We start from the raw sequence: 23,197 nt of genomic DNA on the forward strand, positions 1-23,197 counted from the left end.
CATCTTTTAGAGACTATTTGCACACATGTTCAATCAGCTATCAGTCCTTCTCCACCAAGATCACACTTCTGTGCTCAAAGAGGCTCGTAAGAGATTCAGAGCACAAAAGCAATGCTATGTATGAATGTCCTAATTTGAAAACCTGCACACAAGGATAAAATGATTGCATGAAACATTCTGGTAAATTGTCTATTTAAACATTTCAACAGGACATTAAAAAAGTACAGGTGACTGCTGTGTGGTTTATGGTCTTAAGTAAATCATAATCTTTTGAGAAAAGAATACAACTGATGGCTGTATTTAATATTTATTTAGTCATCCATTGTGTAATGATTGAATGAAGGAATATATTGATTTGACAACATGCGTTGTTGTTAGAAAGAAATATTAGATTTTTTTGCATGTTAAATGTTTTGTGAATGTGAGCATTCTACAAACAAAATGTGTCATTTTGGCCAGAGATGTTCACTTTAGTCAATACTGAATGGACAAAAGCGCTCAAGCAACTGAGGAAAACTTTAAGAGTGGAACTGAGCTTTAATCATTCTGCTGGGGAACACCTACAGGTTCGATCACTCGCCCTTGAAACAACACCACTGCGGCTCACTACAAAGGGAGTCCAAAAAGTTAAGGGGAAAAGCCATGGAAAATCATCGGTAATAAAAGGATCATCATCACATTAATGGCAAGTCATAGAAAGCACAAGTCTTAAAATAATGAGAAACCAGGATAAAAGTTCAAAAATAAAACACCAGTTTATTCACAAACAGTAAAAATAGTGCATGTGTAATCTCTTTTAGTGGTACAACTCAAAATGTGTAATTTTATTTACAAAGTTCAGGCAGACAGTCGGGTACATTCCAGCCTTTACGGCCGATTATATTATGGAGAAAACAGATCGGCAGCGTCTCCCAGAGGACACATAGAGGGCTTCAGCTGGATTACACATCACACAGGTCATCAGGTGTGTCTGGGAGAATCACTGGGGTGGATGGGTAATGGAGTTCCAAGCAGAAGAGCAGAAAGAGGGTCTTTTATTTCACATGTGGGATAGCTGGAGGATGCCTCCTGGAGAGAAGACCAGATCAAAGATATTACTGCACGGCTCTGTATAATACAACAATATGAACAGAGGGCATGCTACCGTCTGATAATATTTGCTCATGTATCGTTTACAGAGCTTCTTTTGTGTGGTTTTGAATAGGACATACAAAATCTGACGAGTGTGCTCTATTTAAAGGTCAAATTATGATAAAAAAACTCTCTTTTTCTTCACCTTTCAGAAAACCTCTATTCAAAAACCCCAGTCAGATTTCTCTCCCCTTGATGTCATAATGGGAGAAGTCACGGAGACAGGGGCTTAAAGAGGCATGCTCTTAAACGGAGCATTTCAGACAGAGGCTGAAAAGAGGAGATTTAGAAATGGCACCATGAAGTTTCTAGTAGAAACCATAATTAAAATTTTGAACCAGAAAATGAGCATAATATTTGACCTTTAACTGCAGATGTATTTATTATTAATAACAAATCCATTGGAGAGAAAAAGTCGGATCAATTGTCATCGTTATAATGTTTAAGTGTAGCAATGCAGCAGCTAGTTCCACTCTGGGTTATTATGATACATGTAAGGACTTACTAAAGTGTTTTCAAACACAGGCATCTGTCTCCACATAAACTATTCAACAGAGAATGATATGGGTTTAGAGGAGAAACAAATTAAGGAGATTGCTCCAGCATAGGTAAAACAGTTGGTTACAGAACATGACGGACTGGAGAGATACACAGTTAAGCAAGGAGCTAATCCAAATCCTTCATGCTTAGATTTCCTTCTCACACATTTCCATATATTTATTTTTTATTTTTTTAACCGGCAAGATTTTTTTTAAATTGCAACGATTCCACAAACTTTGATCAATGCACTCCATGACCTATACTGTCAACAGATGTTAAAATGAAGAGAATACATACGGACTGACAGAAGTACCCCGGTACCCTATGTACGGTACATCTATAGGGGAGGGGGGAGATGGAGAGAAGAAAAGAGGCATGGGGTTGGATGGAAAGAGTCAGCGAAGGAAAGAGGGAGACTGTATGCGGGGGAAAGAACCTAAAGAACCGTTGGAGAGCACAGAGGAAATGAGGCAGAGAGAAAAGGGAGAGAGCGGCCAAAAGGAGGGGAGGAACCAGTGAAAGAGGAGAAGTGAAGAAATGTACGAGAGAAAAAAGAAATAGTGGGGGGAAAAGGGAAAATAATGGTTACTGCGTGAGGGGAAACTGGGGAAGGCCATAAAACAAATGCATGCTCGGAGAGAGAGAGAGAGGGAAGAGGGGGGGATGGAGGACAGAGGGAGAGATGAAAAGTTGATGGAGCGCACTCAGCCTGTTGTCTCTGGCTGTGGTAGAAAGCTGCACAGAGAGAAGTCCTGTCTGCCGAGGCTGATGGGAAAGAGAATATAAGAAACACATTTTTCCTAGCAGACCCCCACCCAGCTCAAATAACAAGTCGACCTCTGTAGTGTGAGGTTTGATTGTGTGTGTGTGCATATGTGCCAGTGCCTGTTTGAGTGGCTGCTCATCACAGCACACCAGGTCAGATTCCAGTCACCTTGGCACACTTGGCGGAGCACGGTGAGGTTGGCCAGGGAGTTTGTGAGGGCCATCGGTACTCGTTGGAGTAGCGGGTCCCCGAGGAGCGGATGGGGCATGTCCCCGAACCGACGGCCAGCCTCTGGGCCCTGACTTCTTAGGTGGGGTCAGGCTTAGTGGAGAAAGAAGAACAGCAAGTCAGGTGACAGGCATAATCACTGCAGGCAGTGAGTGGCAAAGCTGTGTTTAGCATCACCGAACTGTGGCTGTTGGTTGTGTTGCCACAATACCAGAATGTTTGTTTTGATACTGATACCAATTGGAATTTTGATCATTTTCGGTACTTAAAAAGATTAAAAGGAATATAGTGATACATTTGTCATACTAGCAGAATCCATTATTAGTTTGAGATACTAAAACCTAGAAAATGTTTTGAATTGACCGATTAGTTATAGCCTATCACTAAGACTAGTTTATGTCATATTATAGGTTGTTTGTTAACAAAATGAAAATACAGTAGGCCTATGTTTCCTTTATACAGTATATTGATAAATGAAGATTCATAAATTCTACCAATAATGTGATCATCAAACCCACATTAAATAAGCGCCAATGTGCATGAAATAATAAGTGACATTTTTTTTTGTCCTTAAATAACTTAAAATTCGGAAACATTTGTATCACTCCATGTATTCCGACAAAGTCAAGGCTGACAGCGTTTTGCTCCAATAGCAAGGGATTCGCCGAAAAACAAAAAAGGCGCTGTTTTTCTCCAAATGCAAGCGGTACTTTGTCAGTAGCGGTATACTGTACAACACTAGCTGTGGGTGTACGTGTGTGTGTGTGTGTGTGTGTGTACCTGGAGGGCTGTATCCAGGAGGAGTCTACAGGTGGAGGGAGGGGGGTGGTGCAGGTGGAGGTGGAGATCTCTCCTATGACTGCGAGCGCCTCCTTCAGGGCGGCGTGTTTGCACAGCACTTCCTCCCGGCGCTTCTGCTGCTGCGGTGACTCATCCATCAGCGCCGAGCGTTCTCCCAGAGCGTAGAGCTGTGCCAGCAGCTCCGAGCTAATGAACTCCTTCACCTGCGCCGGGATTACAAACAGCTGTGACAGAGCCAACCTTACGCTCATTGTGTGAGGGGCATAATTCACTCTGATTTCAGATTAGGATTCTAATTGTGGACGGGAAAAATCTTATATATATTTTTTTTTCTCTATGCCGAGCAGGTCTGCATTTAAATCCCCTCTAAACCCAAATTCACAAAATTCTTCTAACTATGTAATTTGGTGAGTTAGTTGTATGATAGTAAGCATCTGAAAAAGCGTTTGGCATATTTCTCAATCAAAATCAAGATAGGGTTATTTAAGTTTGATAAACTTAACAGAAATTCGGTTTACATGAGGCGAGCTATCCTCTGGTTCTTATGACACAGTGAGTATTTTGAACCAATCACGGCAGTTCTCTACGCCCACACAGCCCTTTCAAACAGTCTAGACAAAGTGACTTAGTTTTAACTAAGTTTTATAATACTTAGGACTTTATTTTCAATTAGATTCTTGTGAAGGTTTATGAAGACACCCAACTTTGATATCATGTATTGATTTAGACTTTTCTAGACCAGGTTTCCAGAGGCTGTTAAGGAAGAAGGAGAATAGTCTTGTCCGGATAGCTTACGTTGTTGATCATGAGGTGCATGATGGTCTTTGGCATTAAGTCTTTGATTGTCTTATAGATGATGCTCATGTAGGAGTCCACCAGGCTACGAATGGTTTCCACTTGACGCTCCAGCAGAGGGTCTGTGAAGTTCTCTGGTGACCCGTTTCCCTGCTCATCCACCTGGGAGGACAGAGAGAGATACAGACAGGGAGTCAACGCAAGTGTTCACATTGTCCTCCGTGTTTTCACCCAGTGATATACAGTTACAGAACAGTGTAAATGCAGCGACGGATAACCCAGATGTGTGAGGCACTCTCATGTGTATTGTCATATCTTTTTGTCCATTCTATGCTTGCGAGTCAAGGAATAAAGAGAGAACACGAGTGAGGGAGGGAGGGGAGGAGGGGTGGGCAGAAGAAAGAAAAGGGGGGAGTGGGTGAGCGTCGAGGAACTGCTGATTAGAAACAGACTACTACACACACTCTCACATGCACACACACACACACACACATACACACACATTTTGTAGTGACATCATGGGCCAAGAATGCCGTGCTGAGGAGCCAACGAAAGAGTGAGATGGAAGGGGTGGGGGAGCAGAGGCAGGGGTAGGGAGGAGGGGGAACATATAGAGTGGGGTGTTCAGAGGTTATGGCCAGAGTTTAGGGTTTAGCTGCGTGAGTGAGTGCAACACAAAGGTAAGGCGGGGTGCAGGCAGGTGCAGGCTGAGGTCGGTCGTTGGGGTTGGTTACTAACGGTGACTCTCTCGGGGTAGACTCCGGCTTGCAGCAGAGAGGCCTTCCAGCCGTCCAGCTCCTCCGAAGAGTTACAGGCCAACTCCAGGCTTTTGTAGTCCTTGTACACGTTCCTGTAAAATCCAGTACAACATTTGTCATTTGTTGACGTCTCCCAAAAAAAATAAAAAAAACACACTTCCTTTCCAGAGCACAGATGGACACACTCTTGAGCGTATCTACTTCACTTTGAATCCTTCACACTAGTACATACTCAGATATGACTAGTGTAGTCCTGATAATGAATGGTTTTACTGCTTTCTAAGTGAAGCTGATGTTTTACACCAGCTCTTCTCTTCCTGGGGAAACGTCTGCAAATTTTGTGGGAAGAAAGTATTTCATAGTAGTAGTAGTAGTAGTACAAAATTGTCTGACTCTGATACTGTCACTATTAGTGTGTCATGTTAAATAGGGGACTAAATCAGGCCTCATGGTAGATTTCATATCCTATTACTTCTTCACACAACAAATTGACCACAGAGTAATCTGTTTTAGAGTCAGTATTACTCAGTAGGCCTCCACACAGATTCCACTCACTTGATTTGATTAAATATGATCCTACATCATCAACTTGTAGACGATGGAACTCATTGTTAATACTGATCAGCCCAATAAAGTTTTAAACCCTCATTCATTTTTATATGTCTTCCATGCTCCATTTAGCTGTTTGTGCTATAGTAACGCTATATTAATGCTGTCAGTAAATCAAATAAACATGTTTCCTATATCCGGGACTTTGTGTGTGGTTTGATAATGGAGGCTGTGAGAGTCTTTATCTCTGTGAGGGGAGGAAGACTAAAATTATAAACAGCACATTTGTCACTGCCTGGTTTAATGTGCGACATGTAGATAGACAGTGGCCACCTGTAACAGTGGTGCATCCTGTGACACAGGGGGAACGTGAGTAAGTGTACAAATTAAAATAGAGAATCCCCGAACCTTTAGTTTTATTTATTTTTTACACTTATCTGATGAACTAATTCAATTAATTTTGGATTATGCCGTATTAGGATTATCATTTCTTAATTATTGTTACCCCCAAAATAAAAATAAAAATAAAAAGAAACATTTTCACATGAAAAACCGGAGTGTAAAGAGAGAACGGACAGAGACACATGCACACACGCACACACACACACACACACACACACACACACACACACAGCCCCCTTATCTCCATCATCTACTTTCTCAACATTCCCCTCCGTCTCTCTTCCCTCTTCTCAGCATCCCCTAACAACCTCTGTGCTCGCGGCTGTGGAATAAGGGCGGCAAACTGAGGAACAGGCAAAGGATCTGGAGCGGGCTGCGGCCCATCTGTTAAACATTTTTTTCCCTTAATCACTCAGTTGTTCCTTTCCCCCTTTTGTTGTTGCCTTCTCACATTCAGAACACAGCGCAATTACGCCTCAAATATGTGAAACCTTTTGCGTGTGTGTGAGAATGAGAGACAACAGCAATGGAAAAGAGAAAAGGTTTGGAGGGAGGGTGGGAGGGGGGGGGCACAGAGAGATGAAGACATTGGCTCTGAGTGTGTGAGCTTATGGCCGGGCCACAGGGTGAGGCTAATACGTCAGGGCGTGGTGGCTCACAGACGGGGAACCGGGCCAACGATGACAATACGCGAGTGCTATTACAGCCGGATCAGGACACACATTAAAAACTGCTCTCTCAATGATTTATCACTCAACAGCCACAGTTTCTCTAGCGCGCTCTCTATAGCGTCTCCTTTTTTTTTTTTTTTTGCTTGAGGAATTTCTGCACAGAGCCACCGCTGCTTCGGATTTTGAAGAGTTTCCTGAAGTTTTTGATTACTGTCAGACAAAACCCGCCGCAATGTCTGCCGCGCACATATACACATGCAAAATACAGAAAGAGAAACGGAGCGAGGGCGCAGGAAGGAGGGAGGGGGGAGGAGGGGGCGCCATAGGACAGACTTTGACACATTCCTGGCCGATGGCTCTGATATTCTCTCTCTCTCTCTCTCTCTCTCCTGCTTTTCTTTCTCCCCACAACCCTTCCAATTCTTCTTTCTCCCTCCTTTTTGTGGCGAGTCGAGCAATTCTTTCCAAACAAGAGCAGCCTCATCTCTGATCCAAGCTCTCTGGCTTTGATTAGCTGCTTAATGAGGCTGCCGTCGGTATGCTGTGGTCTAAACACACACGCACACACACACACACACACACACACACACACACACACACACACACACACACACACACATTGGCAAATGCACACACATAAATACACATACACACACACACAAATCCAGTGTGTGTGTGGTTGTGTGTGTGTGAGTGTGAGTGTGTGTGTGTGTGTGTGTGTGTGTGTGTGTGTGTGTGTGTGTGTGTGTGTGTGTGTGTGTGTGTGTGTGTGTGTGTGTGTGTGTGTGAGTGTGTGTGTGTATGTGTGTGTGTGTGTGTGTGTGTTTGAGTGAGTGAGTGCAGCATAGCACAGAATTATAAACAAAGCCCACATGCTCTGGTACAATCAGCCAGGCTTTGGGTGAGCTCCAGCATCTAAACACTCTCTCTCTCTCATTCTCTGTCTTTGTTTCTCCGTGTTCCTCAATCTGTTTTACACACACATAAACCCTGCAAACCCAAAGCAGCCCCACCCCACGGCGGCCTGGCATAAAACAACTACACACACCAACCACCCACTGGATATCCTTTCACTTCCGGTGGCAAAGTTGAACCGTGGAGGTCAGAGGAAGAACTAAACTGTCACATCTCATCCCTTCCCTCCTCCACATGTCCCGACGTTGTGTAACATCATTAAAACTTCAGCTGATGAAAATTGTTTGACTCACACATGCACACAGACACAGACACAGACACACACACACACACAAACACATACAAACCTTAGCTCTGTGTTGAAGAGAGCAAAGGCACATTTGCTGGACCTGAAGCCCTTCTCTACATCTCTGAGCTTTAGGTTGTCCAGGGGAAGCATGTACTTCTTGTCCTTCTCCTGGAAAAGACATAATACAGAGAGATAAAGATTTTGACAGAGGTATGCGGAGTAAAATATGACATCAGAGGGGCAGTGTTGGGGAGAAGTAAACTCCATGTAATGAAACACGCAGTTCAACCTTTGCATAGTGATTCAAGTAAGTTAATCACTTTTCTGCCATTTTCTTTTTGTGTAGTTAACTAATGAACCTGCATACAACATTTGGCAGGAAAGGAAGGGAATGAATTTGAATTTTACCGAGCATTTAGGAGCCATGTCTCACTTTTCTTTCATCCTGACTGTACTAATATTGGGTTTAAGTTTTTTTTTAAATGTTTTTTTATTTAATTTAAAAAAATTATTAAAAAATTTTTTTTTGTCCACGACCTTTGAAAAAGAAGTGGACACTTTTGAGTTAATGCAAAAAAACTACGTGGTTTATTTAGTTATAAATTCATAGCACATGTACACTGTCAATTTGATAATTATTTAGAGTAGTTTGAATTACTTTTTCAAAGTAGCTAACCAAACTAGATTTCTCCCTAGGGTAGCTTTGTTGTGGTTCAACTTCTTCCATTGTGAAGTTATTTGTTTGGAAAGTGATACTTTGAAAGTAGCTTCCAGCAAACTGCAGAGGGGTAACACGGGTGTCGATAGCAAATAACCAACAGGGACTGTAGACAGTTCAAGAGATGCCGTGAACTGTAGAAGGAACATGATGTGTCTGTCTGCATGTCAGACAGACTCACTTTAACTACCCGCTAACTAGCGAGAGAGACAGAGAGAGAGAGAGAGAGAGAGAGAGAGAGAGAGAGACGCTGGAAGGGGGAAAACGATGCCATAAGTCTGCAGTCTGTCATCACCTCTGGGACTTATGAATGACAGAGAACAGTTGGAGGAGTGGAGCGCGGCAGAGTGAGGAGAAGCAGACGGTATGGAGGCCGGGACGGAGAAGTGAAGCAGGGAGGGAGGAAGAGATGGAGTACCAAGAAAAGAAAAAGGAGGGAAAGAGAGGCCGGACTCACATGTGAAAGTCATTACTCAGACTCCAAGCTCTAACACAACATTTCTCCTAAAGTCAAGCGAGCCCTTCCCCCTCCTCCCTCTTTCTAACTTTCCAAGAGATGGAGGTTGTGCAAGGGGCTTCCAGAAAAGTTGGTAATAGGAACAGCTATGGATGAGGTAAAGAAAGGGAACGGTACGAATAAGTAAGGCTGCCCTCAAAGATGCTGGGTGACATGTGCGTTACATTTCGGTCTTCCCTCTCTCTCAGTGCTCCCCCTGAACCCTACGACTCTCTTCCTTCGTTCCTATTTAGCTTTTTTTTTTCTCTCTTCCAAAAAGGGGCCCACTTCCTGTAACCGAGGCTGAAAAAAAAAAGAAAAGAAAAATGACAGAACGGGATTGGCGCTCGTACGGCAACATCTGGGATCGCTTTAGACTGGTGGGGGGAGGCGACTGAGAGTATAGGGTGCTCTGATGGGGTAGAAATAGAAAGTAGAGATGAGGAAGAGGAGGGATTGAGGTGGATAGAGGGGATAGAGGGAGGTTGGATTCTGCCGGAGCGCAAGAGGAAAAAGGGGTTGAGGGAACACAGAGTGCAGCAAGGCCCGAAGTGGGGAGAAAACGCCACCGATTCCCCATGGGTCCCATCAACCCATATATGGCTGCTAAGTTCCTCCCTAACTCTCTCTCTCTCTCTCTCTCTCCTTCTCTCACTCCCAGAGTTTTTCCTCATGCCCTTCCCCGAGTGGACGGGCAGATCCCGAGCTGAATGAGTGAATGTGCCACGTCAAGGCTGGATACTACGCCCGGTGCGCGGCCCCCGCAAAACATCTGCGGGGTGGAAGGAGGGAGCGCGTCGGGAGCGGACTGTTCTCGATGCGTACGAACGAAAGAGACCCAATCGCATGGACACCAGACGTCCAGGCAAGGATAAGAAAAGAAGAGAGGAAAAGCTTTTGCGGACGGCCAGAGCGGGAGAAGGCGAGGCCGGAGAGAAGCGAGAGAGAGAGAGAAAGAAAGAGAGAGAGAAAGGGTCCTGCTCCGTCATCCCAGTGTTCAGACTACCTGTTCAGGATCTTACTGGTGTACAGTAGTCTGCACATTGGTTAGACTGTGCAAGGGAGAGCTTCAGTAGCAGCAAGACCACGGGGACAACGCGAAAGCTTGCATGCATGCGCCCGACGTACGCCGAAGCGAGTCTAATGTTAACTGTGATGTGTTTCTTGCTTTGAATCAAAATGCACTTGTTTATTACTCCATGAGAATTTAAGCGTCCATGTCGTAGCGTTTGTCACTTTGAATGAATTGTCTTTGCCTTTCTTTTAAATGGCGAGGAGTTTCCTTGCAGCGCACGCGAGCAGGAGAAGTCGCAGCCTTGTTGTTTGAGTGAATGTTTTAGCAGCTAATGAAGTGAGCTCTTTTTACACACCTCTAAAACCAGTTGCCTCTAATTGGGTATTTTCACTTTCTGCATGTGCATCTCTGTGTGTGGCAACATGACAACTTTTGCATTCATAGACATCATGGCACTGTGTTGTAATTGCATGTGTGTGTGTGTGTGTGTGTGTGTGTCTGTGTGTGTGTGTGTGTGTGTGTGTGTGTGTGTGTGTGTGTGTGTGTGTGTGTGTGTGTGTGTGTGTGTGCGTGCGTGCGTGCGTGCGTGCGTGCGTGCGTGCGTGCGTGCGTGCGTGTGTGTGTGTGTGTGGTCGTGGAGTGTCATACATCGGAGCTGCTGTGTCTGGAGCTGTGCCGCCTCTTCCTATAGACTAATGGATTTGAGATTTGGACCAGGCCTTGCGCAAACGCACACACACACACACACACACGCAAACACACACACACACACACACACACACGCAAACACACACACACACACACACACACACACACACACACACACACACACACACACACACACAGAGTGGGGGAGTGTGGAGATTAAGTGTATAGGCTGGGGACATCTGTTTTCCTTCAGACTTGCCTTGCCTGGTGGAGGCCTGGCAGTGTGGAGGGGTGAAGGAATGTATGTCTGCACAGTGTGCTGCGGAGATTAAACTCTGAACTATTATGCTGCACTCTAGCTTGTGTGAGGTCAGTGCGAGGGTACAACTGGAGACATTGGGAGACCGAAAAAAGCGCAGCGTATACGGAGGCAGGCAGGCGACCAGGGGATGGAGAGGGGACGGAGGAGTTTTGGAGGGAGACTGTGGAGGAGTAGGGAGGGGCGGGGGTGGGGGGGGGAAGTGAGAGGGAGGGGAGTCAAAAAAAAAAGGGGGGGAGGTCTGCAGCAGTGTAGAAACAGCCATGTGGGATTTCTCTGGGCAGATCTTGGAAGCTGGTGTTTGGACAAAGCTTCAGATTTTCCAGCCAGGAATGTGCAAAGTCCCAGGGAGACTGCCAACCACAGAGAGAGGGGGAGAGACGGAGAGAGGGAGAGAGAGAGGGAGGGAGGAAAAGGCAACAGAGGTAAAGACAGAGAAAATAAAAAAGGAGGGAGCAAAAAAGAAAAGAGGCAGCAGCAGCAGCAGCAGCAGCAGCAACAGCTTGGCTGTGTGATGCACGGAGGCCGCTCTGACCTGCTGTGATAATGCGGTCCACTGGCAAACACAGCTGACCAGGCGGTGCTGGGGTTTAACAGTGACTGGTGAAAAGGTTCAGACTGTCACATGAACTTGCTGCACTGATGTGGTTGATATATTTCGGTCACCTTTATTTGAATGTTTTGTTGCAGATTTGGCCTGCCTGTGTGTATGTGTGAGCTGATTTATAAAGTTTTAGCGCTGTGTGCGTACGAACAGCAATAAGCCCGGGGCTGTGTGTGGGAACACTGTGTTCAAGTGTTTATCTACAGTGTGTGTGTGTGTGTCTGAGCGAGTGTATATTTTGCTGCACCCTTTGCATGCCAGTTTGTTTACATCACACTCATGTGCACTGTATACTGTATATACAAGTCTGTTGCACTGTGTGTGTGTGTGTGTGTGTGTGTGTGTGTGTGTGTGTGTGTGTGTGTGTGTGTGTGTGTGTGTGTGTGTGTGTGAGTGAGAGAGAGAGAGAGAGAGGGGGGGGTTCTTAGTTTGGCTTGGGGCAGCTCCAGCTGTGTCAAAGTGAGCTGCTCCAAATGCCTGAACTCCCAGAAGAGGAAGAAAAAGGGGGAGTAAGGGGAAGAGCGAGCGGAGAGCGGGACGAATGGGAAGGGGGGGGGGGGGGCGTCAGAGGAATGAATGGGGGTCAGGATGGAGGGGCTCAGTTTGCAGGTCCAGGTGGCAGAAGGGAAAGCAAAGGAGTGTTAGCTGTGCAGAGAAAACATAGTTGAAGTCGATCTAGCGTGTTCTGTATTTAATGGCGACTTGTGATAAAAAAAAGTCCTTAAAAGAGTTTGTCTTAGTAGCTTTAGCCACAACAGCGCCTCAGACTCACAAAGAACATTAAGGCCTTTAACAGCATTCTACTGTCAGCCGATACACAACTTCTCAACTTCCTCCACGGCGGCTTCGTGGACAGATGTGAACGTTCATAGGTGCTGGCTCATATCCATGTACAAATCCACCCCCCCCCCCTCCCCTCTACTCCTCTGACTTCACTTCCTGCATCCCAAACCTCCCCACTTCCCGTGACATCAGCTGCGACAGGACGAGACTGTTGTGGTGTGTCTGCCTGTCTACACTTGCTGTGCAGACCTTCTGCTCCTGTACAGCAGGCACAGACAGGCAGACAGATGGCAGCCCACCTGACATCAGAACAGACAGAAGACAAGACCAACACAAGCTCTCCTGCCTCCGTTGGTAGAGCTGCAGGGGGCTTTTACTGCAACTAAGTTTGATAAACAATGTCCAAGGATGAAAAGATTCAACTGTGCAATTAACTGGCTGTATTCAAGCTGAGATGTGTAATAATAAACGCGTGGTGGCTCAAGTGCACTGCTGTGTGTGATTATTGATCGATCCACTACCGTGAAGGTCACATATTATGTTTACTTTCAGGTTCCAAATTGTAAATTGGGTTTCTACTAGAAACTGTTTTCATGGTGTAGTGTCCAAAAAACACATTTATATTTATCACAGTGCCATTGCTGAATGTTCTCTTTTCAGCCTCTGTCTGAAACTCTCCATTTTAGAGCCGGTCTCTTTAAGCCCCGCCTTCCAAAAAGCCCAGTCTGATTGTATTGGCCCTGAATCTAAATGCTGGTTTGAATCTCACTGTCGGGTAAATTTAGTAGGATATGAGGTTGTGTTTATCACAGGTGGAGGTAGTGCTTAGTTAGGTTGGTAATTATAGGGAGTGGCTTCTCCCCTTATGACCTCATAAGGGGAGAAGCCATTCCCTTTCATTACCATTTCAATATCATTTTGAACAGTTTTTCAGAACGGTGGAGAAAAAGACAGAGGGTTGTTTTTTAACATACTTTGGGAGTCAAACCAAGGACCCATATTAATGTTATAAAAGAAGAAGTGCTTTTTGCATAAAGGGTGACCTTTAACAGTGACAACATGTCCTGGTGCCTCACCTCGTCATCCTTGAACCAGGACAGGCTCTCCGCGCTGAGGATAAACCAGTATTCCCTGGCTCCGCCCTTCATGATGCCGATGTTGCTGATGGTCAGCCAGCCCTTCCGTATGACCTAAACAACAGCCCAGGGTGAGGAGCTCAGTCACAGAGTGTGTGTGGGAAACTAGACACCACGGTGTAGTAATAATTCCAAAGCAGGGTCACACACACATAGTGAGCGTGGACCGTGATGGTGGAAATAAGAGTCAATGTAGGAAAACAGTTTGCATTGGAGAGAAAACAATGTTATTGCAGGTCAGAGGGATATTAGAAAGAGACAATGAAGCAATGAGACATCAGCAAACATTTCACTGACCAGTAGTGGACATAACAGACATGCACAGGTGAAACAGAAACACATTTAGATGAAGACAAGATGGAAGACACGTGTGATGATTCATAAGGGAACAGTAAGTGTGAGATGACTTAAAGATAGATAAGAAATTACATATACCGAAAAATCCTGCAGAGAAGGAAAATATTAACATCCGTGTGTGTTTATAGAGCAGTGGGAGTGCTGAGCTGAAGGCTGATTGATCGAGAGAGAGAAAAAAAACAATCTGCAACAGAGAGGAAACGTTAGCAGTGTCTCAGCTGCAGACAAAGGAGAACTTGATTAGTAAAGCTCCTCCGTGCCCGTGTGCATGTCTGCTGCACACAACCCTTTAGGCCTGGACCCTGCACAGAAACAGGTCCAGCATAGGCAGCAGTGAGTGAGTGAGTGAAGGAAAGTAAAGGGGACGGGTCTCCTACTATTAGACGGGAAAGAAGGGCCACACCCTGTGGGGAAACAGGAGATAAAGAAGCATGATTAAAGACGGGGGTGTGGTTCTGATATTGGTCATTCAATAGTTAACTAACTAATTTAACTTCAATACAAAACAACTCCCATTCTTCTACCAGGAATGATTCAATGCTGATTAATGCAGAACACACAGGCCGGTGACATTACTAAACATATTCAGACACTTATGTAAGAATTTGGTACATATTGAAGAACACACTCAAACTACTCCTGGGCAGAATGAATATGAGAGATGCGCGCACGCTCTCACACACACACACACACACACACACACACACACACACACACACACACACACAAACAAACAAACACACAGACACACGTGTTTGGCTTGTGGATTACATCGGGTTGTTTAATTGGCAGTTAAACCTTCAGGGGACTGTAGACCAAACATTATTTAGAGGCATCATCTTGAGAAACAAACTATCTCTCTCTCTCTCTCTCTCTCTCTCTCTCTCTCTCTTTCTATAAAAAAAACAATATCTAATGTAATGATGATGATGATGAGTTGTCCATTTTTTCTGTAGGCATTGTTATTGAGCGAAAGAAACAAACATGAATTCAACAGGTGATCTCAGCCTTTTGAACAGCAGTAAAGGCAGTGCTATTGAGAGTCTCACCTGGCCTGCTACCATCGCTGCAACAATCTTCTGATTGCTCTGATTGGACGTGTTCTGGGCGCTGACCGAGAGGAAGAACTTGTGTTATTTTTGACTTTGTTAATTAATTAACAACAGTTGATTTTATAGTTTGAAGTTATACTCACTTGGTGAAGCCAATGAAATCTTCATGCCTGGTGTTTACGTAGGAGAGTTGTATGTCGACGAGCAACTGGACCTGTACGGAGCACACACACACACACACACACACACACACACACACACACACACACACACACACACAGACGCACACACACACACACACACACACACAAACACACATTCACTAGAAGAACATACAAAACCACACACAGAGTGTGACAATCAAGGAGAGTTACAGTACAGTAAAGCATTTCGGGAATTACCTGGTCCTTGCATTTACTCTGTTGCTCTCGTATTTCGGTGGTTACAATTCTATCTGTCTCATCTCGCAGTTTGGGATAGGAGTTGAGCTGCACAGAGAAAAAACCGAGCAGCTGTAACATATAAGACCGTTTATAAGAAAACGTACATAGTAAGTAAGTAAGTAAGTAAAATTTATTTATAAAAGCACATTTATAACAGTTTTCACTGACCAAAGTGCTGTACATAGTGCATTCAGTAGGCCAACATGGGCCAACATGAAAGTAAAATAACAACAACAACAATAGAAAAAATAAAGATAAAAAATACAAAATACATAACCCGGACTTCCACACACAAACATATACAGTAGTGTAAAAGTCAGATAGCTAATGGGGAGGGAAAGCCAGGGTGTACAGATGGGTTTTGAGCCTTGATTTAAAGGCAGTAATGGAGGGGGCATCACGTATGTCAGGTGGCAGTTGGTTCCACAAGCGTGGGGCAGCTACTGCGAAGGCCCGGTCACCTTTTTGTTTTAATCTGGATCGGGGGATGTGGAGAAGACCCTTATTGGAGGATCTTAGGGTCCTAGGGGCTGAGTGGGGGTGTACAAGGTCCGCTATATAAGATGGGGCCTGACCATTGAGGGCTTTGAATACCAGGAGAACTGTTTTGAAAATGATCCTTTGTTGTACAGGCAGCCAGTGAAGGGAAGCAAGAACGGGTGTGATGTGTTCCCACTTTTTTGACCCAGTCAACAGTCTTGCTGCTGCATTCTGGACTATTTGGAGGCGTGATATGAGGGACTGAGGGAGACCAAGGTAGAGGGAGTTACAGTAATCCAGCCGTGATGTTATGAAAGCATGGATAATTATTTCAAGGTTGTGATATGATAGGGAGTGCTTTATTTTAAAGATGGTTCTGAGCTGGTAGAAGCTGTTCTTCACTACGGATGAAATTTGCTTTTTAAAGCATAACTCAGAATCAAAAATGACGCCCAGATTTCTAGCGGATGGTTTGATGAATGGGGTTAGACTACCTAGGTCAGTGACGACATAGCACATTGCACCAGGACGTGACACACACACACATAGACATCAATACCTTGCTGATACACTGGTACACAGTGCTGACTAGCTCTTCACTGACCATGTCAACAAATGTAATGCACGGACCCTTCAGACTGCATATCTGTTTCTTCACTATGGCTTCAAAGGCCATATCAGGGGTGAACAGACCTGTCCTTTAGGGAGACAAACAGAGGCAGATCGGCTACAGCCAGCTCAACACGTTGTCCCAACAGACAAATGTCAACGAGGGAAAAAGCCTTTGCCTCACCTGACCCCGTGAATGTTTCTGATGGCAAAGTTGATCTCCCGCCGCAGCTTCCCTTCATCGGACTCAATCTGAACACAAACACAGATCACTGTCACAGCATTCAATGAGCTACGGTGTGACACGCGCTATACAGTATATGCACACACACAGACAGACACAGACACACAGACAACACACTGACAACCCACACACACACACAGAGACAACACACACACACACACCTTCTGTAGTTCATAGGGGAAGCGCTCATGGAATATCCGGTTAATCCTGGCACCTCCCGACAGATTAACAGTGTCCACTTTGTCGCCAGAGCCCTCAATTAGTTTCTCAAAGTCGACAGACAAGTGTTGGACTAACCTGGGAATCAGAAGCACACAGATCAGGAGAAACACTGACGTTTGAGTCATTTATAGACGTTAACAGGAACACACACGCAGAATGATTAGCTGACTGACTGTAGCAGTGTCTTGGTCCTGCGTGCAGCGTCATCGGGACTATAGTTTTTATACTCTTCTGCCTCTTTGTTCAGGGCCAGCAGCTGGCTCTGCAGGTGATCTCTGAAGGCTGGCAAAGAGTCCCGGATGTGGTTTGTCAGTTGCTGCAAACAAACATAATCAGTAACAAAAGAAACACACTTTATTTACCTGTGTGTGTGTGTGTGTGTGTGTGTGTGTGTGTGTGTGTGTGTGTGTGTGTGTGTGTGTGTGTGTGTGTGTGTGTGTGTGTGTGTGTGTGAGTGTGTGTGTGTGTGTGTGTGTGTGTGTGTGTGTGTGTGTGTGTGTGAGTGTGTGCGGGCATGCATTTTTAACCTGGTTTAGGGTTCTCTGTAAATACGGGGTGCCCATGGTTTCGGCCATGTGTTTGTAGGCAGGGTGGGACAGGAAGAACTTCTGCTCTGCGAGCAGAGCCGCCTTAACATCCTTTTTCCCATCAATGTCCTTCTGACTGCGGTTGACCACCCCTATGTAACCTGGGGAGGAAGAGAGGAGAAGGGAAATGAAACACACGTGATCACGGGCAGGGGGACAATGTGCAGCAGGAGAAAGAAACAATCAGGAATTCGGATGTAACACAGATTCTTTTTATTTTCTTTTTTTTACTGACATGTCCTTGGGAACGGTTCCCAGCCCGCCATTTGTTCCATAAAGACTGAAGTGTAGCAGGACATGAATATGTTTGAGTAACAGTAGAGCATGTGTAGTAAAGCAGACCAAATCCCCTATTTAGTACAGTAATAGATGTAATAGCATCAGGCTCCATATCTAATGCTTCAGCTCTGCCTTGCTACCAGGGCAGACATCTCAGTGGGCTCCCGTGGCTAATGCATTAGCATTGCAGTAGAAGCATGAAGGAGCCAGCACCTGGTGCTGCTTTACTCAGTCTGTACTGTCACTGGAGCTGCCTGCCTCCCTCTAACTCACACACAATATACACATACAAGCAGAGATACTGCACATTAATAAAAAGACGGATAATAAAGATGCACCAATCCACTTTTTTATCAGATTCGGATACTTTGATTTGGATATCTGCTGATACCAATAATGATTCTGATACCAGACCAGAGCTCTTTTTTAATTACTATTATACTATAATTCTTATACTATTCATACTATTGTTGTTGTTGATGCTGTAGTAAACCACACAGCAATTCTCATTAGAAAGTTAATATTACATTAAAAGTTAAATAAATGTGTAGAAAAAAAAATAAAAAATCCTATTAAATAAGTTAAAACAACTATAGCACACACGCACACACACACACACACACACACACACACACACACACACACACACACACACACACACACACACACACACACACACACACAACACAAACACGCCTGGGTATACCTCTGCGCAGGGGTAGAAGCCTGTTCTCTAGTATTTCCCGGGCATCGGTTCCTTCATCCATCAGGTCCAGTTTAGTGATTACACCTATTGTGCGCTGGCCTAAAGGGACGATGAGAAACAGGTTTCATATTTTACAGCCTCCGAACGATTGATTTCAGAACCTGTGGGAGTATGAATAATAGATGACAACCCTTGGACCTTTTAGACACAAACATTGTCCCTGTGATACTGTGATAATGAATCCTTCAGGACGTGATGAAAGTCCTGACTATCAAAGCCTCCCACACACGAGGCTCACCCTGTGGGTCCACATCTTTGGCCAGTTTGAGTGCATCAGAGTTGGCCAGGTCCATGTTGGCTGGAGTGACGGCCAGGATGAGACAGTTGTCCTTGCAGATGTACTGCATGATCATGTCCCGTACCTGGTACTCTATGTCAGCTGGCTGGTCGCCCACAGGCACCTTGGTGATACCAGGCAGGTCCACCAGAGTCAGGTCCAGCACTGCAGAATAGACACGCAGGTCATCCATACATCATCATACAGATACTGATAAGTGGTTTGGAACACACACAGTTACAGCTACTGTCTGTTACCGTGTGGGGAATAAATGCGTAGGTTGATGGGGACAGGAGAGATGCCTCTGTTGGTTCCAATGAGTCTGCATGTCTCTGCCTGGATCTCCCTGCAGATCTCATCAAAGTCTGTGAACTTCTTCCCCTTACAGTGGAGGAACTCCCCGTACTCTGGGAGAAAAAACACAGTTAGGCAAAGATAGATTCATAATGTGAACATTACGCCTACACAGTGCTTCAAAGATGTAGCTGGTTCTGTGACTCACACCAATGCTGGTGTGAGTCACACCATGAGCGCACAGTAGAATACAGCAGGAAAAATACAGTCCAAGGTATTTAGTTCAGTCTAGTTTATTTGTAATTGTAACCTACTGGCAAGTTTGTTAAAGCAATTTGGGAATGCTTTTTAACTAATGCATATTATGCTTCTTTGCATCAGAAGAAACGGCAAAAATACTGTATATATACTGTATATTTCCATACAGGCCAGGCTTTCCATTGTAAAACATAACACTGCCACCTGGTGGCAGCTGTAGCGACAACACACAGAGTGACAGACAGCAGGGGTGAGGGTTTGTCTTATACCTGTGTCATCACTAAGCAGCTGGAGGATTAAAGGTCTGCGAGTGACAATTCCTGAACCTCGCGGAAGGAAGTCTCTGATGGAGAAGAGAGACTGAATTAGAGAAGGATGTGCATGCCGTGCACACACTCTCTCTCACACACACACACACACACACACACACACACACACAAACACACACACACAAACTCACACACACACAAACACACGTTGCCACTGCATCTAAAGCAAATGCAAACTAGCATCTATGCGTGAGACATTTATACATATTGTCCATACATTGCAAACAAATAAGACCATTACATTAAAATATATATAATCTGAACATAATGCACATTATATCACTGCAAGCAGCTCAACTTTTGTTGTATTTCAGAATCTTGATCAGGAAGTCGGAGTTAATCTATTTGGCCATTGCCTAACAACATAAACAATACTAAACATAGTAGTTAAACATAGTGTTACCAATAAGGAAACCTAAAGCACAGCTAAAACAACAATCCTGCTCTTTCCTACTAAAGCCAGATACAGGAAGTTTGTCTCACTGCATCCTGTTCCAGATCAGAGGGAGTGTCATAACACGATCACAGCCGAGACAATGAACTGAGGAGTGTGATTAAGTATCATAGTACACAGTTGGTGCCATGGATTCATCAGCACAATACACATGTCTGATTCAGTTAACAGAGCTCCACTGTGTTCACACACCACATCAGCATTATTCTGTGGCCGCCTGACTTTAGACATCTGAACTCCAGAGGTGTCTGTGGCCTTGCTGAGAGGCTGATATGCAGAATGCTGCCTTATCACCAGTGCTGGGTGGGGTGGAGACTCTGACGTGGGAGAACAGTGATTTTTGGCTGCGGTCTCTGCCTGAAGGTTTGGCTTTATAGTTGAACACAGATCCTGTTGTTTTCAGGCCCAATAACACCCACTCTATATCAGTCTTATTAAGCTGTACTCACCAAGAAGCACACCCTCCTGGATACTAACTCCTATGTTCTACAGGTTTTTTTAGAAAACAAAATGGATTTTGAGATATCAATGAGGGGGGACTGATAACAAACAAAGAGTTGAGAAGATTTTCCCATTACTGTACATTAAGTCTACATACTGCCTTTGTAATGCATGTGTGTTGTCGAAAGGTATCTTTGTTACTTAATGAGATATAATAAGTATTAACATGAACAAAGTCATTAATAACCAGTGTTTGGGAGTAGTGAACTACATGTAATTAAACTAGTAGTATAAATAGCTAACTTTTGCAGTAGCTTGTAACAACATTCATATTTGCATAGTGTTTCATTTCATCATTGCTTGTCTAACTAAACCTCCAATTGATGAGCCCCATCCCCTTTTTATTTCATCCCGATTGCCCTGAAGGCATTCCCAGGGCTTTTCACCTTCCAGGAAGCCATGTTCATGTCAGCTCACCTGTGAAAATATGTATTGTTTTTTGGTTTAATTTGATAGCCTACTTATCTAACAAATATTATTGAAATGTTATTTTGGCACTTTGTAATTTCTGCAATAAACTCAGTGGCATTTTTTATTTGACATGTAGCCTACATGGTCAATTTGATATTTTTTTTTGCAAAGTAGTTTGACTACTTTTTGTATTGAACAACTTTTCTCCCTAGCATAGCTTTGCTGTAATTCAGCTTCTTCCAGTTGTATTGTAAGTTTGCAAAGCTATGCTTTTAAAGCACCAACACTGTTGGTAACATCAATGGTGCTTTATCACTAATGCCTCGTTTCCACCGAGTAGAGCGGGTCGGATCGGAGCGGCTCAGAGCGGGACAGCTCACTTTTAAGAATCTCGGTGTTGTTTCCACCGCCGACCCTACCCTTACTGGTAGGGCGGGGTTTAGGCTGGACTGCGATAGCCGACGCCAGAATGTGGGTCAAACTATCGGGCTGTGGGAACAACTGTGGTCAAGCCAGCGGTCTCTTGTTTTTGCTTGGTCAAACCAGCCGCTTCTTTATATATTCCCCCCGTGTTGTGAGCACAGAGACGGCTCGGTGCAACTGATAGAGACAGTGAGCGAACAGCACTGGCTGCGGCAGCTACGTGACATCGTAGCAGTGGGACACAGTGTAGCCAACTGATTCATTTAATGACGAGGAAAAACACCACACAATAAACAGTGCCGCGCTCACATTTTCGCCAAAACTCTCTTCACTCTAGCCGAGGTGACTACAAACGGCGGAGATGATTCAAACCAGCCGCTTCTTTATGTATTCCCCCCGTGATGTTGTGAGCGTGTATTTTACTACTATCTATGGCGTAAACACACAGAGACCGCTCGGCGCAACTCATAGAGACAGTGAGCGAACAGTGCTGGCTGCAGCAGCTACGTGACTATGGGACACAGTGTAACCAACTGATTAATTTATTGACGAGGAAAAACACCACACAATAAACAGAGCTGTGCTCACATTTTCGCCAAAACACAAGACTCTCTTCACTCTTGCCGAGATCTACACATGGCGGAAATGATTCTTTCGACCAATCAAATGACGGCAGTGTGTAGCTCCGCCTTCTCATGCATTTTCGGCCCGCTTTCAGGCCGCTAGTACCCCTACGGAGGAGTACTGAGATCGGGAGCGGCTCAGAGCGGTTAGGTGCGCTTAAACCGTACCGTACCCTACCCAACTTTTGGCAAATGAAAAGCCAAACTACCCGGACCGAACCGCTCCGACCCGACCCGCTCTACTCGGTGGAAACGAGGCAATAGTGATGAATGTGGTCCCCCTGCAGCAGCCACAGGTGACCCGGGCTCACTGTAACTTACCTGCCCACGAAGTTCTCCAGCACGGAGCTCTTTCCTGCACTCTGCCCGCCCACCACCGCTATCTGCGGCAGGTGAAGGCTGCAGCTCTGACCCACGCTGCCCAGGGCGTCCTGCAGCCGGTTGACCAGCGGGATCAGCTCCTCCATCCCGTCGTTGCCCATCGCAACGGAGCCGCTGGGGGCCACGCGCCCGCCCGCCCCCAGCTCCTTTATAATAATCCTGTCTGACTCCGGTCCTAGGCTACGCCAGCCACCATAGTTAAGCGGTTACTCACAAGTATGCTATGCCTACCATCACTGATATTTATACAAAAGCTATAAATAATACTCTTCTTGGAGGACGGTGCCAACTTTTCTCGGGTCCGAAACTTGAGCAGCCGTTAGTAAGTCGTTACCGTTAACGTGAGGGCCGTCCGGTGACGACGGTAGAGCCGCCGGGAGCAGCTCCTGTCGACACGTGTTGCTGTCAGGCAGAGGGGTTTATGCCGAGTAGTTTCCCGTAAACTCTGAACACGTTAAAAAGAAACTTTCCGCGGCTTCGACGGGAGGAAAAAACTATTGACAGCTAGTAACGGAACCGCGCTGTGTGCGCATGCGCGAGTGCAGCTGCAGAAGACGGACGCCCCGCACAGCCAGTTGAGAGAGTACATGGGTTTATCAGACCCTCCCCCGGCCCGCAGCTATTTAAAATACACCCATCCAGA

The 23,197-nt window shown here is 45.1% G+C and overlaps 1 protein-coding gene across 2 annotated transcripts; it reads right to left on the minus strand.

Moving 5' to 3' along the window:
- Positions 1 to 730: 730 nt before the first annotated feature.
- On the minus strand, positions 731 to 23,054 carry dnm3a (dynamin 3a). Of its 2 annotated transcripts, XM_080033368.1 has the most exons (21): positions 22,495 to 23,054; positions 19,702 to 19,775; positions 19,138 to 19,287; positions 18,842 to 19,045; positions 18,544 to 18,642; positions 17,499 to 17,659; positions 17,145 to 17,287; positions 16,911 to 17,046; positions 16,690 to 16,757; positions 16,456 to 16,594; positions 15,375 to 15,461; positions 15,117 to 15,187; positions 14,971 to 15,031; positions 14,299 to 14,325; positions 13,505 to 13,618; positions 7,904 to 8,013; positions 5,000 to 5,111; positions 4,262 to 4,423; positions 3,446 to 3,669; positions 2,606 to 2,758; positions 731 to 1,068 (listed from the first exon to the last, which is right to left on the minus strand). In XM_080033368.1, the coding sequence occupies exons 1-21, from the start codon at positions 22,653 to 22,655 to the stop codon at positions 1,035 to 1,037; spliced, it is 2,490 nt and encodes an 829-aa protein (XP_079889494.1). In that variant the 5' UTR covers positions 22,656 to 23,054; the 3' UTR covers positions 731 to 1,034. The 2 variants fall into 2 exon arrangements, with proteins under 2 accessions (XP_079889494.1, XP_079889495.1); XM_080033369.1 differs by lacking the exon at positions 14,299 to 14,325.
- Positions 23,055 to 23,197: the final 143 nt, after the last annotated feature.

Source organism: Ammodytes marinus (genome assembly GCF_949987685.1).
Source record: "Ammodytes marinus genome assembly, chromosome: 8".
Classification (NCBI taxonomy): Eukaryota; Metazoa; Chordata; class Actinopteri; order Uranoscopiformes; family Ammodytidae; genus Ammodytes; species Ammodytes marinus.